Here is a 20,494-nt window from a genome sequence, read left to right as displayed (position 1 = left end):
ATATGTTATATTTTATGCATTACATACAGTGTTATACCTGAGATTGTCATTGCTTATGAAAATAGAGATTATTATTGTCAATCTCTTAGCCAACTATCAAAGAGTCAAAAGGAAACCTGAGAGAGAAAATATCCTCAAAAATATTATCTTGCAGTAGCATATCCATTTGCTACTTTACTTACCCTGTTCAATATTTTGCTTTTAATTAGTGGTTTGATAAATGGAAGAACTCTCGCTGCTAATTGGGAAGCTCCAATTACGTGCACTTGTTTTACTCGTTCAGGGTATGCTTCCTACAAATGAAAAACACATATATAAGAAAGCAAATACTACAATTAAGTGAAGTAGGAGTTAGTATAGATATTATATATAAATCAACAATCATTGGAGTATACTCAAAAGTCCTGATATCAATTTCGTGTTGTTTGCCCTTGCCTTAACATTATTATAGTAAATTTACAATGCACGTAAATTGAAAGAGCATCTATAGAGTAGTACAAACAGATACATTTTGTTGTGTAATTAACCATTCTCTTGTTCAATTAAAGATTAATGTTTCTGTCAGGAAGTTAGGTTATATGAGGCGTGAAGTTGCAACTAAATGCTGGATTCAAACCTTATGTAAAGATAAGTTATCAATTTCTATCGCATACAGGAGCCATATTGTCTCATCGCTCTGCTGCTACAAACATCCATTTTACTTTTACGTTTCTCTGTCCCTGGTGTTGGCTGATAGATATTGAATTCCTTAATTTCTTCGAAGAAAATTAAACACCAAATACGTAGATTTGTTGAACACAATTAGCTTTATTTCGCTAAAATGCACCTTGGGTGATGCGTTTGTTCTTTATCTTTCAAACAGCATTGTCACAGCATTGTTAGGAAAACTCGAACAACAGTAGCCATAGCCACAATATGCTACCTAATAATGCATATTTTTCATACACAGCACATAAACAACTGAATAATCTATTCTAGCAGAGTAAAATCTATCTATCACATGACATTAGCAACGAATGGCATACTTTTCGACACAATTAAAGTTAATTTCTCCCGATTGCCTCGGAAACTATACCCTGAGAACAGGCACGTAGCCAAGGGGTGGGTCCGGGGGGTCCGGACCCCCCCCTTCGAGATCAGAAATAAAAAAATTAAGGAAGGACGAAACAAAAAGAAACAAGAAATAGGAAGAATCAGCGCTAAAAAAAAGATAAAAATAAAGCTAAAAATATTTTTTTTAATCATCGCTTCCCTGTACTATCAAACATGTTATTTCAGAAACGGTTTTCTACTGCTCCTTTAACTTGTCATTTGGAACAGACAGTAATTGACGGAATAATAAAAACAAAAAAGTTATGTGGAAAGCAAGTCCTGTTAACATTTGATTCAACAGAGAAAGGAACGCAGATATAAAATATTTTACAAGACATAATTGGATACGTTTTTTTTTTTTTTTTTTTTTAATAGTTGAGGTCATAATGAAAGGAAAATTGTCATATTTCGATGAACAGAAGAAGGAACGTAGATATTGTAATTTTTTAAAAAATATTTTATAAATATTCTTTTATTCGAGACTAGCAGCGTTCACCCCGCTTCGCTGCGGTCACCCCGGAACGCAATAAACTTTGTTACTTAGATAATTTTTACTTTTTCGCTTTCAAGTGATATGATAAAAACCATAGAAGATTGCAGTAAATCTTAACATTATATCGCCTGTCATTTATGTTAACCCGCCCCGCTTCGCTGCGGTCATCCCGGTGCTGGCATATTGTAAAAGTGTCTGTAAAAATAAGCAAATCAATTAAAAAATTTTAAACAGAAGATTCAAGCTATTTTCCGCTGTATATCGCCTGTCATTTATGTTAACCCGCCGAGTGACACGGTCATGCGGGTTGCATATAAATACGTTTATTTTTACCTATGATGAACTAATAACAAAGGATTTGTACGTTATGGACACTTGAATGGTCAATTATCTCAAGACACTGGTAATTAAAAATTAAAGTGATATGATAAAAACCATCTAGGGTCCAAATCCTAATAACCCCCCAAAAATGAAAGAAATTGGTTCAGCCGTATTAGCGTGATGAGCGGACAAAGGATTTTGTACGTTCTCTTTTATATATATAGAAGAAGATTTCTTCATAGTTTGTTACTAAAATACTTACTAACATGCATGGGCACCGATCCTGGGGGGGTCGAGTGGGGCTGGCCCCCCAAGGGTCATGTGGGTCCCCTTGTTGTATTTATAAATATATAACATATTGGCATATTTGAATGCAATTTGTCTTAAAATCCTCATATATGCCTTTTGCATCTGAATGGACCCCCCGAAATTTACAGAGAAATCGGCGCCCTTGCTAATATGTCCTAATTTTAAAGTCTTAACAAACCAATATTGCTAGTAAAATAGTTTAAATTGATCAAGCCCCTGGGTGATTTCATATCAACCCTCCCCCCAATCACGAAATCCTGACTAAACGAACCGATATATGTTACCAGTAAAATAGTTTATAATAATCGAACTCTGGTGTGATAACCACAGTATTACCACTACAGATAACCACAGTATGTCTCGGACCCCCCCTATTACGAAATCCTGGCTACGTGCCTGCTTGAGAGTCTTTCCTCAAGTATTGTATTTTGTTTACCTCTATGTATCTATTTTGACTGATATACATCTCATCTTAGGACAATATTTTAGTTAAACAGAAATTAAAGTATAAGAATTAAGGATAAATTTTGAGCTATATCTCATTAAGCGTACTGTGTACTGTCTGCCATCTTGTTCGAACATAGTACTGTAATAATGAAAAGATTGATGACGAATACTTCAGTATCAGTTTCACCTATGTAGGTGTTGTGGCTGTTTCTTATACGTGTCAATTTTCTAGTTTACAAAAGAAGGATATATCCAATTTGCCATAAGGACCAGACTGTCTCATATGATCAGGTCAAAAGTCACGTTGCGTGCTGAATAGATTCTGGAGATTCCAAATCCAGATGTAAGATATATCAGACACGTAAACTCCTCGTGGGGCACTGGATAATTCGCAGGAGATACATATACTTTATCATTATTATTGATTTTAATTCAAACAATTGACTTGTGAGAGTGTTCTATCTATATTTACCTTACGTGCTATCTACCGTTTTTAAGCTCTTTATTGTGTATTTGCAATAAAATTTCAATTAGTCATCTCCTTATTATAGTTTCTGATTATATATATATATATATATATATATATATATATATATATATATATATATATATATATATATATATATATATATATATATATATATATATATATATATATATATATATATATATATATATATATATATATATATATAAACAACCTATTTTGTATTTTGTCATTGATTTTCCATTGACATTAATGTCAATATCTCGTGCTTTTTGACTTTGTTCCTTCCATTTTATTACAATTTGCTTTTGGGATAGAGAATCTGCGTAACGTCTTTTACAATTTGAACTGAATGTCAGCTATTTCCCCCAAAGTCTGTTCACATCATTGTAACCGGATAGGTCCTTTCAAATTTATCGTTTTTCACTGATATAGAAGTTCAGCTGATTGTGATTTGTACATGTTTCATCTTTGCACATTTTTTTCCGTTAGACGATAATAAATCAGTAGTATAAAATGTATTATACCTTTTGTGCATCACATGGCGTGTGTCCTACTGGTATACGAGTCGCAGCGAGCCAGACAGCAAGTATTTGAAGCTAGTAAATGTGCAAAAGTGATGGAATTTCTATATTCAGATGTAAGGTTTTGCGCTATGAAGGTGAGTGAACTTTCTGCAAAACTTTGCTACATATTACAATTTTATTATGCTAGAGGCCCAAATGTCGTCCAGACCCATGAAGAAATGTGTGCTGTTTATGGCCAAGATACGTTATCAAAAGGAACAGGCAAAAAATGATTTGGTCACTTTCTTTCTGCAAATTACGATATCCTTCCAGTCAGCCATCAATCACGGCTAAAGTCGATAATATTCTCGCTAAAGCCGAGCAAGACTAGCATGTAACCAGTCATAACATCGCCCATGACCATCAAATCCATCACCGAACAGTGCTGAACTATTTGGAGAACTCTAGCTAGAAAAGATAGCTTAATGTTTGGGTGTCACATAGTCTGACTCAAAAACATTTATTGGGTTGAATTTATATCTGCAAATCTCTACCAAAACGTAACAAACCTGAACCATTTCTGAAGCTGTTGATCATGAGTAGAGTGATGCAAAGTGAATAATCTACCACAACATTATGCGAGAAAGATCGTAATAGAACGTGAAGCCCACAAGACGGTAAGGGAATTTGGCATTGGCAAATTTTATTTCTTTATAAAATTTTAATCTAGCTCACGTGATGAGACGATTTTATTTGATTTGGCGTCCACAATATCCTTGGGTATACCGTGAGGTTTTTACTGTCAAAATCACGAAGGATCTATCCAGTGTCCTAGCTATGATGTAGAAATTAGAGTCACTGCACCATCGATCCGTAGTTGACTGGCGCAAGAATGAATTAGTTGTGAAAGAAGTAAAAATCAGGATCATATGAACAAGGTTCAACATGCCAGTGACGAAATGGGTGATTCACAAGAAGGAGAAGACGATTGAAATAATTAGTGAACAAAGTTGAACCACGAATAGTGGTGGAGAAGGAAACAGTGGCTATTCCAATACAGGTACCAGGACGTGCAAATTTGCAGTGGAGGGTTTCCCAAGAACTTGTGTGGAAACTAAAACGAATCCAAGAAGAGGAACCTGGAGTCCTGAAATAAATTGTGGAGAATAGTAGTACAAGGTTATGATTGACAGAGAATGGACAGTGTAGATAGTTTGAACGTAAATAGATGCAAATATATACATTTTACTTTATTTTCATCCGTAAATTTACTTATGTATCTGTGGAAATAAATATAAGGACTAACACATAATTAAATAGCAAAAAGTAAATTATATTTAGAAAGTGAATATATAAAACATATGAAATTGTATCGAGATTTACGGACAATACATTTTGATTTATTTATATTGCAATATTTTTTATTTATATTTTTATGTCATTTTCCTGTTTATGTTTCTTATGTCTTTTTTCTTCCTAAATTCATTTTGTAATGTATGCATTTATTATTTTAAGAGTATATTCTAAGTAACTAAACTAATTATTGTGGAATTTAAAAAGAGTTCACAAGCACACGTTAACAGTTCCATTCAATATGTAAATACTTATGTGACATACTGACGATATTAATGTGTTTCTTATGGAGTATTAGTGATATTTGTATGTCAATAGTAGGCATTGTGACAAGCAACTTCTTTTCTTATTCATAAAAAAAATATTATCGTCCATTCTGCCCATATTTATTACCAACTTGATGTTATCATAGACTAGATTAACGGTGTATAGACGAGATTAGAATTGTAATTACTTGGCGCACTGTATTGCTGTCCCTGGTTTCAATCTTTAAAGAACTCTTTAAAATATAAATATTCAGATTAAGTTCTTCCAAGGCAATAACCTATCAATTTAGAGCAAGGTAGAGGCATGGGTAAAAGTGGATATGAAAATGTAGAGAGACGCATGACATCACGATGTCCCCTGTGCCTATCTTTGCAATTTTTTTTTTTTTTTTTTAGAAAATGGAGGACGCTCAAATATTTTCTGAAAGAGGGTGGACGTCGTCCCCTGCGTTCTCCCTCACTTTTACCCCTGGGTAGAGGTAAAAATAAATGCACTGTTATTACAAATTAAATTTAATTGATTGCATAATTTTTCATATTTCTGCTTGTAAATACAAAATTAACGTAATGATGTTTGTTCGTTATTTTCTCCTAGTCCATATTTGGGACATGTAAAAAATAATCGAAAACGACTGATATTAATTTCCACTTCATAGTTTTCAGGATCGCTGAAATAAGTAATAACACTCCCCGATGTCGTTTAAGTCCAAATTCATCCCTTAGCGTCTCCTAAGGGGAAAGTGGAAGGGATTCAATTCTACTTTTCCATGAACCTATTTTTTCCTGTGCCAAGAACGTACAATTATAGTTAGTTTAATATAAATAAGAGTACTGGCACGTTAAATTACCGATCTACATTTCACCTCAAAAGGTACTGGAATGTGTAACAGGACACACATTTCTTGTAATTATTTTCTCAAAGAATTTGTCGAACAGACTATTAGACTAATATAATTTTTGTGCAGTCGCTATTGTCTTTTGAATGCGATAAAGTATAACATTCGATATGATACACATTCTCTTCAGCATTACAAATGGTTATATTAAACAATTTATTCAACGTTATCGTGCATAAAACTCAAATAAATTCTTAACACATTCATATCTATTGCTTCTATCAAGAGAATACTGTCACGCTGCAATGTGACATTGCGACATCATCCGCACAAACGGTTAAGAAACTTCAGTGGCGTATACTGGTTTGATGCCTTGGGCTAAAACTGATCTTGATAATATTATTATTATTATTATTATTATTATTATTATTATTATTATTATTATTATTATTATTATTATTATTATTATTATTATTATTATCTAGTTTAACATTCCACGTATATGCACTCAGGATAAAGGAGACAGTAATGATGAGATTTCTAATAATGGAATGAGGAAAGTGGAGGAAATGGGGAAAACCACGAGAAAGCTCACGCATATAGTGTTTGCCCACCACAAAGCTCACTTGGTGGAAGCTGGAATTGAATCAAGGACTCCATGTGGTACACTTGAGCGCTCTGCTCCTGTACCACCGTGGCCTTGTGCAGACTATTAATGTTTATTGCCGTAACTGAAGAACCATTATATCTCTGAGTAGTTAGCTTGTTTTGGCTTGTAACGATAAAATGTTCAATTTTTACCAACGTGACTTCCCTACAGAGCCACCTTTTCGTTGACATTTCATGTATGATTTTCCAAGGGGCGGATCCAGGACGGACTTCTGGGGAGCGGTGGGTTGTAATACTGCTACTTAGAGTTATTTTTAAGAGCCCCAAATTCTGTTTTATTTATATATAAAATAAGAAAGTCTCCTCTTCTAGGGGGTGGCGATCGCCCCGATAGCCCCCCCCCCTGGATCCGGCATTGGATTTTCCCCGTGCTAAAACAAATCACCAATTTTAAGTTAGTCTAATCACTTCGCAACACTGAAAGCATCCTTTTCCAATGTAAGACCTCATCAGAAGCAGTTGCGTCAACGCAATGCAAAATTTGCGATCTAGCTTGCACTAATTAAGTAGAAGTATCTGCATCTGTACTCCACTTTCAATTACTGTATCGCCTTTTTCAATTAGTTTCTTTACTTACACTCTAGGTACTCTAAGTACATACACTAAGTACTCTAAGTACTTACACTTTAATTACTCTAAGTACTTACACTTTAATTATTCTAGGTACTCTAAGTACATACACTCTAATTACTCTCAGTACATACACTCTAAGTACCCTCGTTGAAGTAACGAATATTTTAATTACTCTAAGTACGTACGCTCTAATTACTCGAGTACACTCGCTGAAGTACTGAATATTTTAATTGAAGTACAAGGACCCATTTGTAATTAAACTTTATTGTTCCTGATTTTCTACCGGTACTTTAGGAACAATTACTGACATGTAATTACACATGCTTATGATGACGTTTTACTAGACTGTAGTCTTACTCCATTGTTGCCTTTTTGCGTATGTAACATTGAAAGTACTTAGCTTTTGTACTTATACTCATTACCTGTAAGTAGTATTACTATGTGTACTTACTGTATTGCCATTTGAACATATGTAACCTCCAAAGTACTTACACTTTCATTACTCGTATGCAACTTACCTTTTCACGTATTTTGTTTCATTGCCGAGCTGTAAATGAAGTTCATAAGTACCCATAAAAGGTACCCTACCTTTTATTTGAATCAAACTTGTGGTAGTATGCTAATTACTAACCTCTCGCCATTAATATTAATATACGGCTGAAGGACACTTACTCACCCTTCCAGGACAGCAGGAAGCATTCTTTCTTCTTTGAAGACTTCCAAGGTCAAACCTCATCGGTTTAACTTTTTTTTTTCATGCTAGCCAGAAGAGCTAGCCACCTTTAAGAGGGTTATGCCCTCTGTTAGGAATGAGGTGCAGTGATATAATAGGCTAAGGTTACTGTTGTTGGGCTACGTGTTTCATTAAATATTTATTAACGTCAAATTGTCAAAATGAATAAAACATGGCGACTTAAGGAACTTTGGTTAGGTGAAAAAACAAAATTAAATATACAAAATAACACAATGATTAGAAATACGTGAAAACGTGCATTGAAAAATGTGCGTGAAATATAAGACTAGAAATAATAATACAAAATATTTCAATAAGCATGAAAAATGAGGCGAAGTGCAGTACACAATACAGCACTTGAGGTTATGTTAGTGAGACAGATGAGCTTATTCTTCAGCCTAGGGCTGCTCTAGGCACTGATGAGAACATGGGGAGCCCATGTTAATAAACAAAGGTAATCCCTGTGCGGGAAATGATGGATGGATGAGAGGAAGATGATCGTGAACAACATGTTCTGATATGAATCGCAAAGTCGGGTCTAGTGGTTGAAGCGTGTTGTGATATAATGTAAACAGTAGAAAGAGTGGTGGATAATAGTAGGTGTAAGGTGTGGGATGAATTGCTAAATAATGCATTGTATCTTGAAGTAATGGGTGGCGAGTTTGAAAGCGTTCAGAGATGTATGTTAGCCGCAGTTTTTCAAGGTGAAATTTCAGAATTGGAAAAGTAATATGGCGGTAAAGTTCCTGCGTAGGGTTAGGGAACTTAATACGATAAGATGTACGGAAAGTGTGGCGTTCTAAGATGAAAAGTTTATGATAGTACTAAGGTCGGGCGGCTATCCAGGCAGTGAAACCATATGTCAAAACAAGTCGGAGGAAAACTTTGTAGGTGTTGAGGATTGTGTGTGACTTCAGACTCCAGGTAGTACCAGTAAGACGTTTCAAAAGATTAATGCGATTATAGGCTTTAGTAGTGACTGTTTTCAGATGTTGTGACCAAGTAAGATGGCGATTTAAGGTAATCCCCAGATACGTTACTGTACTTTTGGCCTGAAGCGGCACTTGATCAATATGGAGGGATAAGCGACGTGGGTTTCTGCGCACTCTGGAAGAGCATCGTGAAGGTAAGACGACCATGGCCTGCGTTTTTGTTGCGTTAATAGTAAGTCTCCAGTGATTACACCAGTTACTGAAACGATCGATAGCAAGCTGGAGAACGGTATTGATCTGTTGGATAGAGTTTCCGAGTCCAAGGAAAGCCGTGTCATCGGCATATTGGAAAAGATGAACGTTATCAGGTAGTCGGGATGTCAGCCACGTACAAGAGGTAGAGTAAAGGAGATAATGCACTCCAGTACGGCCCTTGTGGCACTCCAGTAAGTAGAAAGATCGGATGCGATAAACAGTCATGAATGGATATGTAGGCGAGACGGTTGGTAATGAAATTGTATATTAGGCGGATGTAGCACATAGGGAGTCGAAACTGAAGAAGTTTGCATATTAACCCGTGGTGCCAGACTAAAAACTGAAAAAAGGAAAAAAAAAGAAAGAAAAGAAAAGAAAAAAAAGAAGTGTGGTATATTGTAGTGTATGTACTGCATAGTGTATATGGATAGAATGTAAACCCAAGTCAAGTCATGAGTGGGAACCTTTCACCTCTTGTGGGGATGATATATCATCATCTTATTAATTTAGAGTATTCTAGATTTCATCTAAATAAAAGAATTCTTATTATCGGACTTCCGAAGCGAAATAAAATGTAATAAATATATGACCGTGTTTATTTTAACTTAAGTTCCCAGTCACGACCCCCTTTTTCAGTTTTTATTTTTCAAAAGAAGAAGAACGGGGTGAAGAAGACAGGAAGAAGGGAAAAGAGGGAGAGTAAGAAGATGGAGGAAAAAAGAAAATCTGTTATTGGTTAATTTAGGGGATATGGTAAAAGGAAGTTAAGAGTTGTCGAATTGAAATCGGTTTTAAGAATTATTCAGTAATGATTTGGTATTCGATGGTCGAACTAGCCACATGTCAACTCACACACACCGGACCTAGCTCCAAGATGACCACATTTTGGGGGGTCACCCCAGGCTAGCGCCGAAAATCAATGAGAAAGTTTATATTATCATTTCAAAACCGTTCAATGTTAATTCAACACTTGAGGTTTAAATTCTGAGATCGATTGTACTGTTAAACTGGTCGCAGGAGAAAAAAAAAACATATTTAATTGGTCTCTGGAGATTTAACATTCCAAAATATTAATAAACAATGGTTAGTTCCGGCTTCTTTTGTTTTCTTCGCTCCTCTCATAGAGCCATTTCAGATAGAATCAGTATTTTCATCAATATGTATTAGTAATGAATTGCAGCCACTGACTACCATTAATCAGCAAGTCTACATATAGGTAGACACAAATATTTCAATTCAAACTAAATCTAATGTCCAGCCACACACACACTCATACAGGACAGCGTATATGATTTGTATATTTAAATTAAACTAACCTAACTACAGTTCACAAAATAGTTTATTACATCTATAAAAAAAATTAATTTAGCAGAACACAGGAGGGTAATAAGTACATAGGTTAGAGAAAAAAATTTGCCATCAATATTCACATAGATAGGATAGTCTGGAATACTACACTATATGCTCACATATCAGTGTTGGGCAAATTTCAATTGAATTAACAATTAACAATTAATCTGTAAATTTAATTGTTAATTGCAATTAACAATTGAAATAAGTAATGGTTAATTGTTAATTGCAGTTGGCCATTAAAAAAGGAGAATCAATTGCAATTGAATCAATTGCCAATTAATTTCAATTGCAATTGAATTACAGAATTCAATTGCAATTACTTTCCACTGCAATTACTTTCAATCAATTGATCAATTGCAATTGATTCTCCTTTTTTAATGGCCAACTGCAATTAACAATTAACCATTACTTATTTCAATTGTTAATTGCAATTAACAATTAAATTTACAGATTAATTGTTAATTGTTAATTCAATTGAAATTTGCCCAACACTGATATGTGAGCATATAGTGTAGTATTCCAGACTATCCTATCTATGTGAATATTGATGGCAAATTTTTTTCTCTAACCTATGTACTTATTACCCTCCTCTGTTCTGCTAAATTAATTTTTTTTATAGATGTAATAAACTATTTTGTGAACTGTAGTTAGGTTAGTTTAATTTAAATATACAAATCATATACGCTGTCCTGTATGAGTGTGTGTGTGGCTGGACATTAGATTTAGTTTGAATTGAAATATTTGTGTCTACCTATATGTAGACTTGCTGATTAATGGTAGTCAGTGGCTGCAATTCATTACTAATACATATTGATGAAAATACTGATTCTATCTGAAATGGCTCTATGAGAGGAGCGAAGAAAACAAAAGAAGCCGGAACTAACCATTGTTTATTAATATTTTGGAATGTTAAATCTCCAGAGACCAATTAAATATGTTTTTTTTTTTCTCCTGCGACCAGTTTAACAGTACAATCGATCTCAGAATTTAAACCTCAAGTGTTGAATTAACATTGAACGGTTTTGAAATGATAATATAAACTTTCTCATTGATTTTCGGCGCTAGCCTGGGGTGACCCCCCAAAATGTGGTCATCTTGGAGCTAGGTCCGGTGTGTGTGAGTTGACATGTGGCTAGTTCGACCATCGAATACCAAATCATTACTGAATAATTCTTAAAACCGATTTCAATTCGACAACTCTTAACTTCCTTTTACCATATCCCCTAAATTAACCAATAACAGATTTTCTTTTTTCCTCCATCTTCTTACTCTCCCTCTTTTCCCTTCTTCCTGTCTTCTTCACCCCGTTCTTCTTCTTTTGAAAAATAAAAACTGAAAAAGGGGGTCGTGACTGGGAACTTAAGTTAAAATAAACACGGTCATATATTTATTACATTTTATTTCGCTTCGGAAGTCCGATAATAAGAATTCTTTTATTTAGATGAAATCTAGAATACTCTAAATTAATAAGATGATGATATATCATCCCCACAAGAGGTGAAAGGTTCCCACTCATGACTTGACTTGGGTTTACATTCTATCCATATACACTATGCAGTACATACACTACAATATACCACACTTCTTTTTTTTCTTTTCTTTTCTTTCTTTTTTTTTCCTTTTTTCAGTTTTTAGTCTGGCACCACGGGTTAATATGCAAACTTCTTCAGTTTCGACTCCCTATGTGCTACATCCGCCTAATATACAATTTCATTACCAACCGTCTCGCCTACATATCCATTCATGACTGTTTATCGCATCCGATCTTTCTACTTACTGGAGTGCCACAAGGGCCGTACTGGAGTGCATTATCTCCTTTACTCTACCTCTTGTACGTGGCTGACATCCCGACTACCTGATAACGTTCATCTTTTCCAATATGCCGATGACACGGCTTTCCTTGGACTCGGAAACTCTATCCAACAGATCAATACCGTTCTCCAGCTTGCTATCGATCGTTTCAGTAACTGGTGTAATCACTGGAGACTTACTATTAACGCAACAAAAACGCAGGCCATGGTCGTCTTACCTTCACGATGCTCTTCCAGAGTGCGCAGAAACCCACGTCGCTTATCCCTCCATATTGATCAAGTGCCGCTTCAGGCCAAAAGTACAGTAACGTATCTGGGGATTACCTTAAATCGCCATCTTACTTGGTCACAACATCTGAAAACAGTCACTACTAAAGCCTATAATCGCATTAATCTTTTGAAACGTCTTACTGGTACTACCTGGAGTCTGAAGTCACACACAATCCTCAACACCTACAAAGTTTTCCTCCGACTTGTTTTGACATATGGTTTCACTGCCTGGATAGCCGCCCGACCTTAGTACTATCATAAACTTTTCATCTTAGAACGCCACGCTTTCCGTACATCTTATCGTATTAAGTTCCCTAACCCTACGCAGGAACTTTACCGCCATATTACTTTTCCAATTCTGAAATTTCACCTTGAAAAACTGCGGCTAACATACATCTCTGAACGCTTTCAAACTCGCCACCCATTACTTCAAGATACAATGCATTATTTAGCAATTCATCCCACACCTTACACCTACTATTATCCACCACTCTTTCTACTGTTTACATTATATCACAACACGCTTCAACCACTAGACCCGACTTTGCGATTCATATCAGAACATGTTGTTCACGATCATCTTCCTCTCATCCATCCATCATTTCCCGCACAGGGATTACCTTTGTTTATTAACATGGGCTCCCCATGTTCTCATCAGTGCCTAGAGCAGCCCCTAGGCTGAAGAATAAGCTCATCTGTCTCACTAACATAACCTCAAGTGCTGTATTGTGTACTGCACTTCGCCTCATTTTTCATGCTTATTGAAATATTTTGTATTATTATTTCTAGTCTTATATTTCACGCACATTTTTCAATGCACGTTTTCACGTATTTCTAATCATTGTGTTATTTTGTATATTTAATTTTGTTTTTTCACCTAACCAAAGTTCCTTAAGTCGCCATGTTTTATTCATTTTGACAATTTGACGTTAATAAATATTTAATGAAACACGTAGCCCAACAACAGTAACCTTAGCCTATTATATCACTGCACCTCATTCCTAACAGAGGGCATAACCCTCTTAAAGGTGGCTAGCTCTTCTGGCTAGCATGAAAAAAAAAAAGTTAAACCGATGAGGTTTGACCTTGGAAGTCTTCAAAGAAGAAAGAATGCTTCCTGCTGTCCTGGAAGGGTGAGTAAGTGTCCTTCAGCCGTATATTAATATTAATGGCGAGAGGTTAGTAATTAGCATACTACCACAAGTTTGATTCAAATAAAAGGTACGGGTACCTTTTATGGGTACTTATGAACTTCATTTACAGCTCGGCAATGAAACAAAATACGTGAAAAGGTAAGTTGCATACGAGTAATGAAAGTGTAAGTACTTTGGAGGTTACATATGTTCAAATGGCAATACAGTAAGTACACATAGTAATACTACTTACAGGTAATGAGTATAAGTACAAAAGCTAAGTACTTTCAATGTTACATACGCAAAAAGGCAACAATGGAGTAAGACTACAGTCTAGTAAAACGTCATCATAAGCATGTGTAATTACATGTCAGTAATTGTTCCTAAAGTACCGGTAGAAAATCAGGAACAATAAAGTTTAATTACAAATGGGTCCTTGTACTTCAATTAAAATATTCAGTACTTCAGCGAGTGTACTCGAGTAATTAGAGCGTACGTACTTAGAGTAATTAAAATATTCGTTACTTCAACGAGGGTACTTAGAGTGTATGTACTGAGAGTAATTAGAGTGTATGTACTTAGAGTACCTAGAATAATTAAAGTGTAAGTACTTAGAGTAATTAAAGTGTAAGTACTTAGAGTACTTAGTGTATGTACTTAGAGTACCTAGAGTGTAAGTAAAGAAACTAATTGAAAAAGGCGATACAGTAATTTAAAGTGGAGTACAGATGCAGATACTTCTACTTAATTATTACATACTGATTTTTCGATAAGATGTCAGTAACGCAAATTTTGTGTTTTGCAATTATATATCCTTCGCAACTTCTGACAGAATCACCACCATAATTCTTTTAAAAAGTGCTCTCTTGACTATAAAGTTAGCGTATCCGTTTGTGGTGCAAGAGACCTAGGTGTGATTATTGGTGAAAGCTCATGCTCGGCTCCCATGTTAAGCTGTAGTTCTACGTCTGAATATTGCCTCGCTGCTGAAAGGGACGTTCAACTCTGATTAACCACCCAACAAATCTTTCTAAAATAGTTTGTGTTGTGTTACGGTTCGCAGATTTTGTGAAGATTGATACAAAATGAGGCCCTTAAGGTATTTAGTTTTAAATTCATGTTATTGTCCTGCCTTTTAGACTTACAAACAAACTTAAAATCCTTTTACTCTGTAAAATATAATAAAAAGAAGCTCTTTCGGTATTATTATATTTTCTTGCTAGCCGGTACTTTACATCGGTCACACACTTTCATTTTCATCCGCTTCCGAAAAGAGAGGAAGGAAAATAGCTTGATCCACACTACACCCTAGAGGTTATTACAGAGGTTTTTTCCGATCTATGGTGACAAAGTTACACACCTTGTGCAGCACCACAAGAGAAGGAAGCTGCTAGTCGTGTGGGCCATTTATTGTCCGTGACAGGTGTGGTAAGTGCATATCGGGACAAATGGCGCTGAAAATAAGTGCTTATGGGGAGGTCTACATAACTGCCCTTCCGACGTGAACTACAGTTATAGTGCCATTATCAAACTCAGCAAGGAGTGTGGATTCACTGTGTCCAAAAATGGCATATCACGGATGTTGAAAGGGGCGTTGCGTGGGAAGATCCCTGGGGAGCAGAAACAGGCCAACCCCCGGCCTGTCACTAGACGAACACGAGCTAGAATTTGGGAAGTCAGCCTGGTCACCAGGGAGAATCCACCCACACAGAGGAGCATCGCGAATCGGCTACAGACATCACTTAAAGACAGTGCACACCATCGTTCACTGCGATTTGAGGTTGGTAAAGCGGCGGAAGGGGCATGCTCAAAAGTTCTTGCCAAAACACATCCAGGAACGGCGCACCAACCGTCAAAAAACTGTGTGAATGGTACCTGACAGGTGAAAAGTGGGAGTTTTTTGCAACGCTGGACGAGTTATATGTTTATCTGGGTGACTGTCACAAGCCACGTGACATTTTTTGTCGATCGACAGGTGCGAGGGGCATTCAAAAATGGTTTACTGAATGCATGGTAAGTTTCGGCACAGGTTTCATTATCATTGCTGGATACTCGTACCAGGGCAAGCTGACCATACATCGTGTAGCCGAAAATACGAGGGTGAATTCGGAATATTATCAGGCTAACGCCCTGACATCCGTTTATCGTCATGACATTCCCCATCTCTACGACAGGAACAAGAATCGTGCCTAGGTGTATCAAGACAAGGCATCAAGTCATACATCTCGCTCAATCCGCCTCTATCTCCAAAAAATGGCAGCAGAAACTGGAATTTGTGCCATTCCATTGACACTGACAAACATTCCAGTGAAGTCCCCTGATGCGTCACCGATGGACTTTTGCGCTTTCGGCCTCCTGAAATGAGCCTTGTCTCACAGGCGACCCCGCACCATTAACAGACTATGGAAATCATGTCAGTAGGAGTGGTTGCGGCTAGTGATGGACAGTGGGAATATTCCCGGTGGGAAGGGAAATTAAAAAATGAGAACATTCCAGGGTTTTCTCCCTGGCATATACATTCCCGGGAAGGAATTTATTTTCATTTATTTACTTTATCTTCCAAATTATAAGAACCGTATGACTAATTACTTTATCTTCATTTATTATGATTTACTTCTAGGTTTTAAATAATCTGGAGGTTAAGAAAATTAAAATCCGGTGACTGTACTTTATATAACTAATAATATGATTTTTAAGTTCCATTTCCATTTGCACTAAAAAGTAGCAAAGTACTAATTTTCAAACAATGAAAAGGAACCAGTTTGTAAACTAATGTAGAAATTAGACAGAAATAGAGGTGAAGTACTATTAATACACCCCGAACAACCGTTAGTAATAGACGTTGGTCTGTCTCTTGTCTCTGACTCGAATTTCTGAAGAGGTACTCGGACGTTTCTTATATGTGAATTAAACCATAAAATTTCGAGAAATAGGTAGGAAGAAAAGTCGTGTGTGGCAATGTTACGTGCAAATTTATAAAGATAAGTCAGTATCTTGCAAATATTGTGAACAATATGTATGCGCAAATGTTGATAAAATGGTGAGATATGTGTGTTCTGGCAGCTCCCAATCTTATTAGTTTATCCATTTTTTTTTAAAAAAAAAAATAATATGTTTATAATATCAGTAGTAGAGTCAGGTTTAGAAACTCTACTTACATATAAATTTAAACTGTTTAGCGGTGTAAAAGTACGTGGACATACTATACCATTTTTTCCACATATTTACTTACATAGAACATATTGTAAGGAAATATACATTTATGCGTACTCTCTAAATATGATAAAATATTAATAATATAAGACCGTTCCGAATATACATTTTAAAGAGTCCTCTGTAGACAATAGTAATAATATACTGTGATTAAAAAAAAGGAATTTAACATTGAAATCATAAGAATGCAATTTTGTTTGTGATTGTATATAAATTCCCAGTTTTGGGAATCTTACGGGGAAGATTCCCGAAAAATATCTTCCCGGAAATTTGCTCATCACTAGTTGTGGCTTGACGTGACTACACTGCGTGCCAATCTCCTTATAGTGGAGAAACTTCGCTGTCATTCAATTGCCCAGTTGCAGGGCCACCAAATAGAGCACTCTCGATAGTGATGACATTGTTTCTCGTAAGGTAAGTGCATAGTACGATTCTTGCTGCGGACAGTATAGCAGTTTCTGCATTGTTGCCATGTATCAAATTCCGCAAGAAACCGAGACAGACACCATTCAACGCTGATAACGGTTGTATACATATTTAAGTTTGCGGAAAATTTAGAAGAACTTGAACCATTAAAAGAAAATAACAAACTATAAATATATTAACAACAATTAGTTTTACATGTTAATTAACTTACTTTTATAATGCTGTTCGGCTACAGTTGTGCTTATGTCCCTGATAACCTACAATATACGCCACTAGGAACCTTAGTGCTTTCAAAGCGTAAATAACGTGTTGAGTTGTGTGTCGAAGCTTTAATGAGAACTTGTTAATGGTACTCTGTGCTGTGAGTTTCAAGTGGAGATCCGATATGGAAGTTCCAACTTCTTTGTCCCAGAGTACTGAACGACACATAGTTACAGGCTATCTAAAGTAAAACCTTAACCAAGATAATGAAGCCGTAACATCAGTCTATAGCACATCATAAGAACTGCTTTAGTGTAAGACATAAAAAGGCATTATCATACCTGTAAACAGAGTATCAATTTCTTGATCGTAGGAAATGATAATTTTAAGAGCCGATCTAAAGTAAAGCCATGGCCATTGATAATGAGAACAAATCCTGCCGTAAGACCAGCCACTAACATGCCCGCGTCCAATGCCATAAGCGCTGATTTAGCAAGAGCCGTGCAATCTACATCAACATTTGGATCGTTGAGCCCTATAACACATACTCTGTAGCCTTCTGGTGTAAGCTTCGGAAGATTGGCGATATATCTGAAATACAGATAGAAATTATTAGTCTTAAAAGAACAATATAAGTATCTTAACTGAAGATTAAGTTTTACTTATGAACATAGCCAGGCCCTATTCAGATATTTTACGTCCCTCGACCCAAGAACATTTTGCATTCCTCCCCCTGTGCCCAACATGATTTTACGTCCACTTTCCCTTATTTGTTTATATTCAGTATATTAATTAAAAAAAATACTGCAGCGTTAGCTTAAGAGTTCATACATAGCAACTAAAGCGGTGCCACCTGGTGGCGTGACTAATATTCACACAAATATGAACCAAGCAACTGACAGTGTCATCGATTACTTTTTGTTCTTTCTTGTTGGTATTATTATTATTATTATTATTATTATTATTATTATTATTATTATTATTATTTATCTTTCAGCTTCCACCTACTTTATCGTTTGTGTGTCAAGGTTGCCAGAACATATAAGACATACGTTGAAACACTTAGAGACATATAGACATGCCTTTCTTCATGTGTGTGTGTAGTGGCATGCTTTTGATTTGAGAGTTCTATGTTCACCAGTGTCTGTTTCGTAGTTAGTAGAAGCATTTCTACCGTCTCATATTACTTCACTTCATTGAGAAATGTGGCACTTGCGTAAATAGGGTCCTGCATATAACATTATTTCATTATATACTTATCTATTGGATACTTGAGAAACATATTTAAAAACAAATATTCTAACATTCAATACATGTACAGCACATACAAGTTAAAGTAATATTCACAACAGTCAACAACTGAATTATACATTGTTGCCACATGTGCAATGGTCATTTCCGACAAAATATGATAGTATTAGTAAAGATACGTAACTTGGCGGTTGGATAACATAAGCAGCATAAGGAGAGTCGCGTGCTCTCCTTGGAACACAAATGCGTCGAAGTCCGCCCCAAACATGTTACTATTGGGATTCAGATACGCACACCATTCAATGTTTGCCGTGAGATTCCCCGTTTTGTTACAGAAGTTAGTGGAAAAGAGTCTTTGAAGCCACAACGTGGCTCTAGACAAGAACGAGAATCAAGCAAGGAAAGTAATTAGAGAATAGTAACATCGTATACTCATAAAATCGATTACCAAATAGTCCAGTTTCCTTCCAATGTCTCTGTAGTTACGTTAAACATTAATAGTGTTTTACTTTATTTCGGCAAGAAAAAAAAAAACATGAGCATGTGAAGTAGAAAATATTCTTTATCATCTCCCGTATCGATATTTTTCTTGATACTGAATTACTTTTTCGTACATGTGCGTGGTATGTGCATCTTGGTATTACGCAGAATGTGATACTCCGAAAGACTATCTAGTTTTTGTATGTAGGAAAATTCGAACTAATTCGTAGGTCTGAAACAATTTTCTTTTCTTCCATTGCTTTAAATAGGACACACTAGCTATAATAAGTACAACATTTATATTTTCCTTTTTGTATGTCCCATAAATTCAAACAAATTTTTGAGATTGATAGGCATTTTTATTTAGTTATTTTAAATTTTAAGTTTAGATAGAACTCCTTGAAATTCTTGTCTCACATGGAAAGTAAGTTAGCATTTATGAATTGAATGCACTCGAGAATCTTTGTACTTACTACTATCTCATTATTAATCGAGAATCAAAATTACATATTTCTATGCATTATTGATATGTTAAGCTTGACGCATATCCAGTATAATTTCATTTGTTAATAAGTATGGAACATAGACTAATTATGTTTGTAGTGACTTCTGAACATTACAATGAAAAGGAATAATATATTTTTTGCTTAAATTTTTGAAACATTTACTTAAAAGAGTAGAAGGATTAAAGATTTAAAAAAGGCCTTGCACGAAAATAAATGTAAATTATGTATTGATTTATGCTTTCTTTACCCGTGAACCATATTATTCGGAGTCAAAATTTTAAGTTTTGAAACCTCGCACTTAAGTTGTGACCAGAAGTGACGAAACTTACTTGAAACATCCCTTATCTAATTCGACACTTTAACTCACGCAGAGGGGAATTGCGCGCAATTGCATTGTTTTATTTAAAGAATTTAGTTTATCAAAACTTCTTTATATTATATATTTAACCTGTCGGCTCTTGTGTCCTTTCGGGAGTCACGAAGTCTCAAGAACTACCTGGTGAACCACCATCAATTACGGCCTGGGTTTAGAGGGTGAAATGTTAGGAGTCGAGTTGATTGCTGGAGGTGATATTCAA

General features: G+C 35.6%; 1 protein-coding gene across 1 annotated transcript in view; it reads right to left on the bottom strand.

The window, feature by feature from the left end:
- LOC145694758 (alpha-tocopherol transfer protein-like) overlaps positions 1-20,494 on the bottom strand; it is an 83,932-nt gene that overhangs the window by 19,815 nt on the left and 43,623 nt on the right. The window contains exons 4-5 of the mRNA XM_081771370.1: positions 18,021-18,270; positions 183-293 (exon numbers count right to left, since the gene is read on the bottom strand). Of these exons, the coding sequence (XP_081627496.1) occupies positions 183-293; positions 18,021-18,270 (361 nt within the window). The remainder of the gene's footprint in view (positions 1-182; positions 294-18,020; positions 18,271-20,494) is intronic.

The sequence above is a fragment of the Thermobia domestica genome, chromosome 9 (assembly GCF_964235325.1).
Source record: "Thermobia domestica chromosome 9, izTheDome1.hap1.1, whole genome shotgun sequence".
Taxonomy (NCBI): domain Eukaryota; kingdom Metazoa; phylum Arthropoda; class Insecta; order Zygentoma; family Lepismatidae; genus Thermobia; species Thermobia domestica.
Note: the sequence above shows the minus strand (reverse complement) of the source record. Positions and strands in the feature narration are given on the sequence as shown.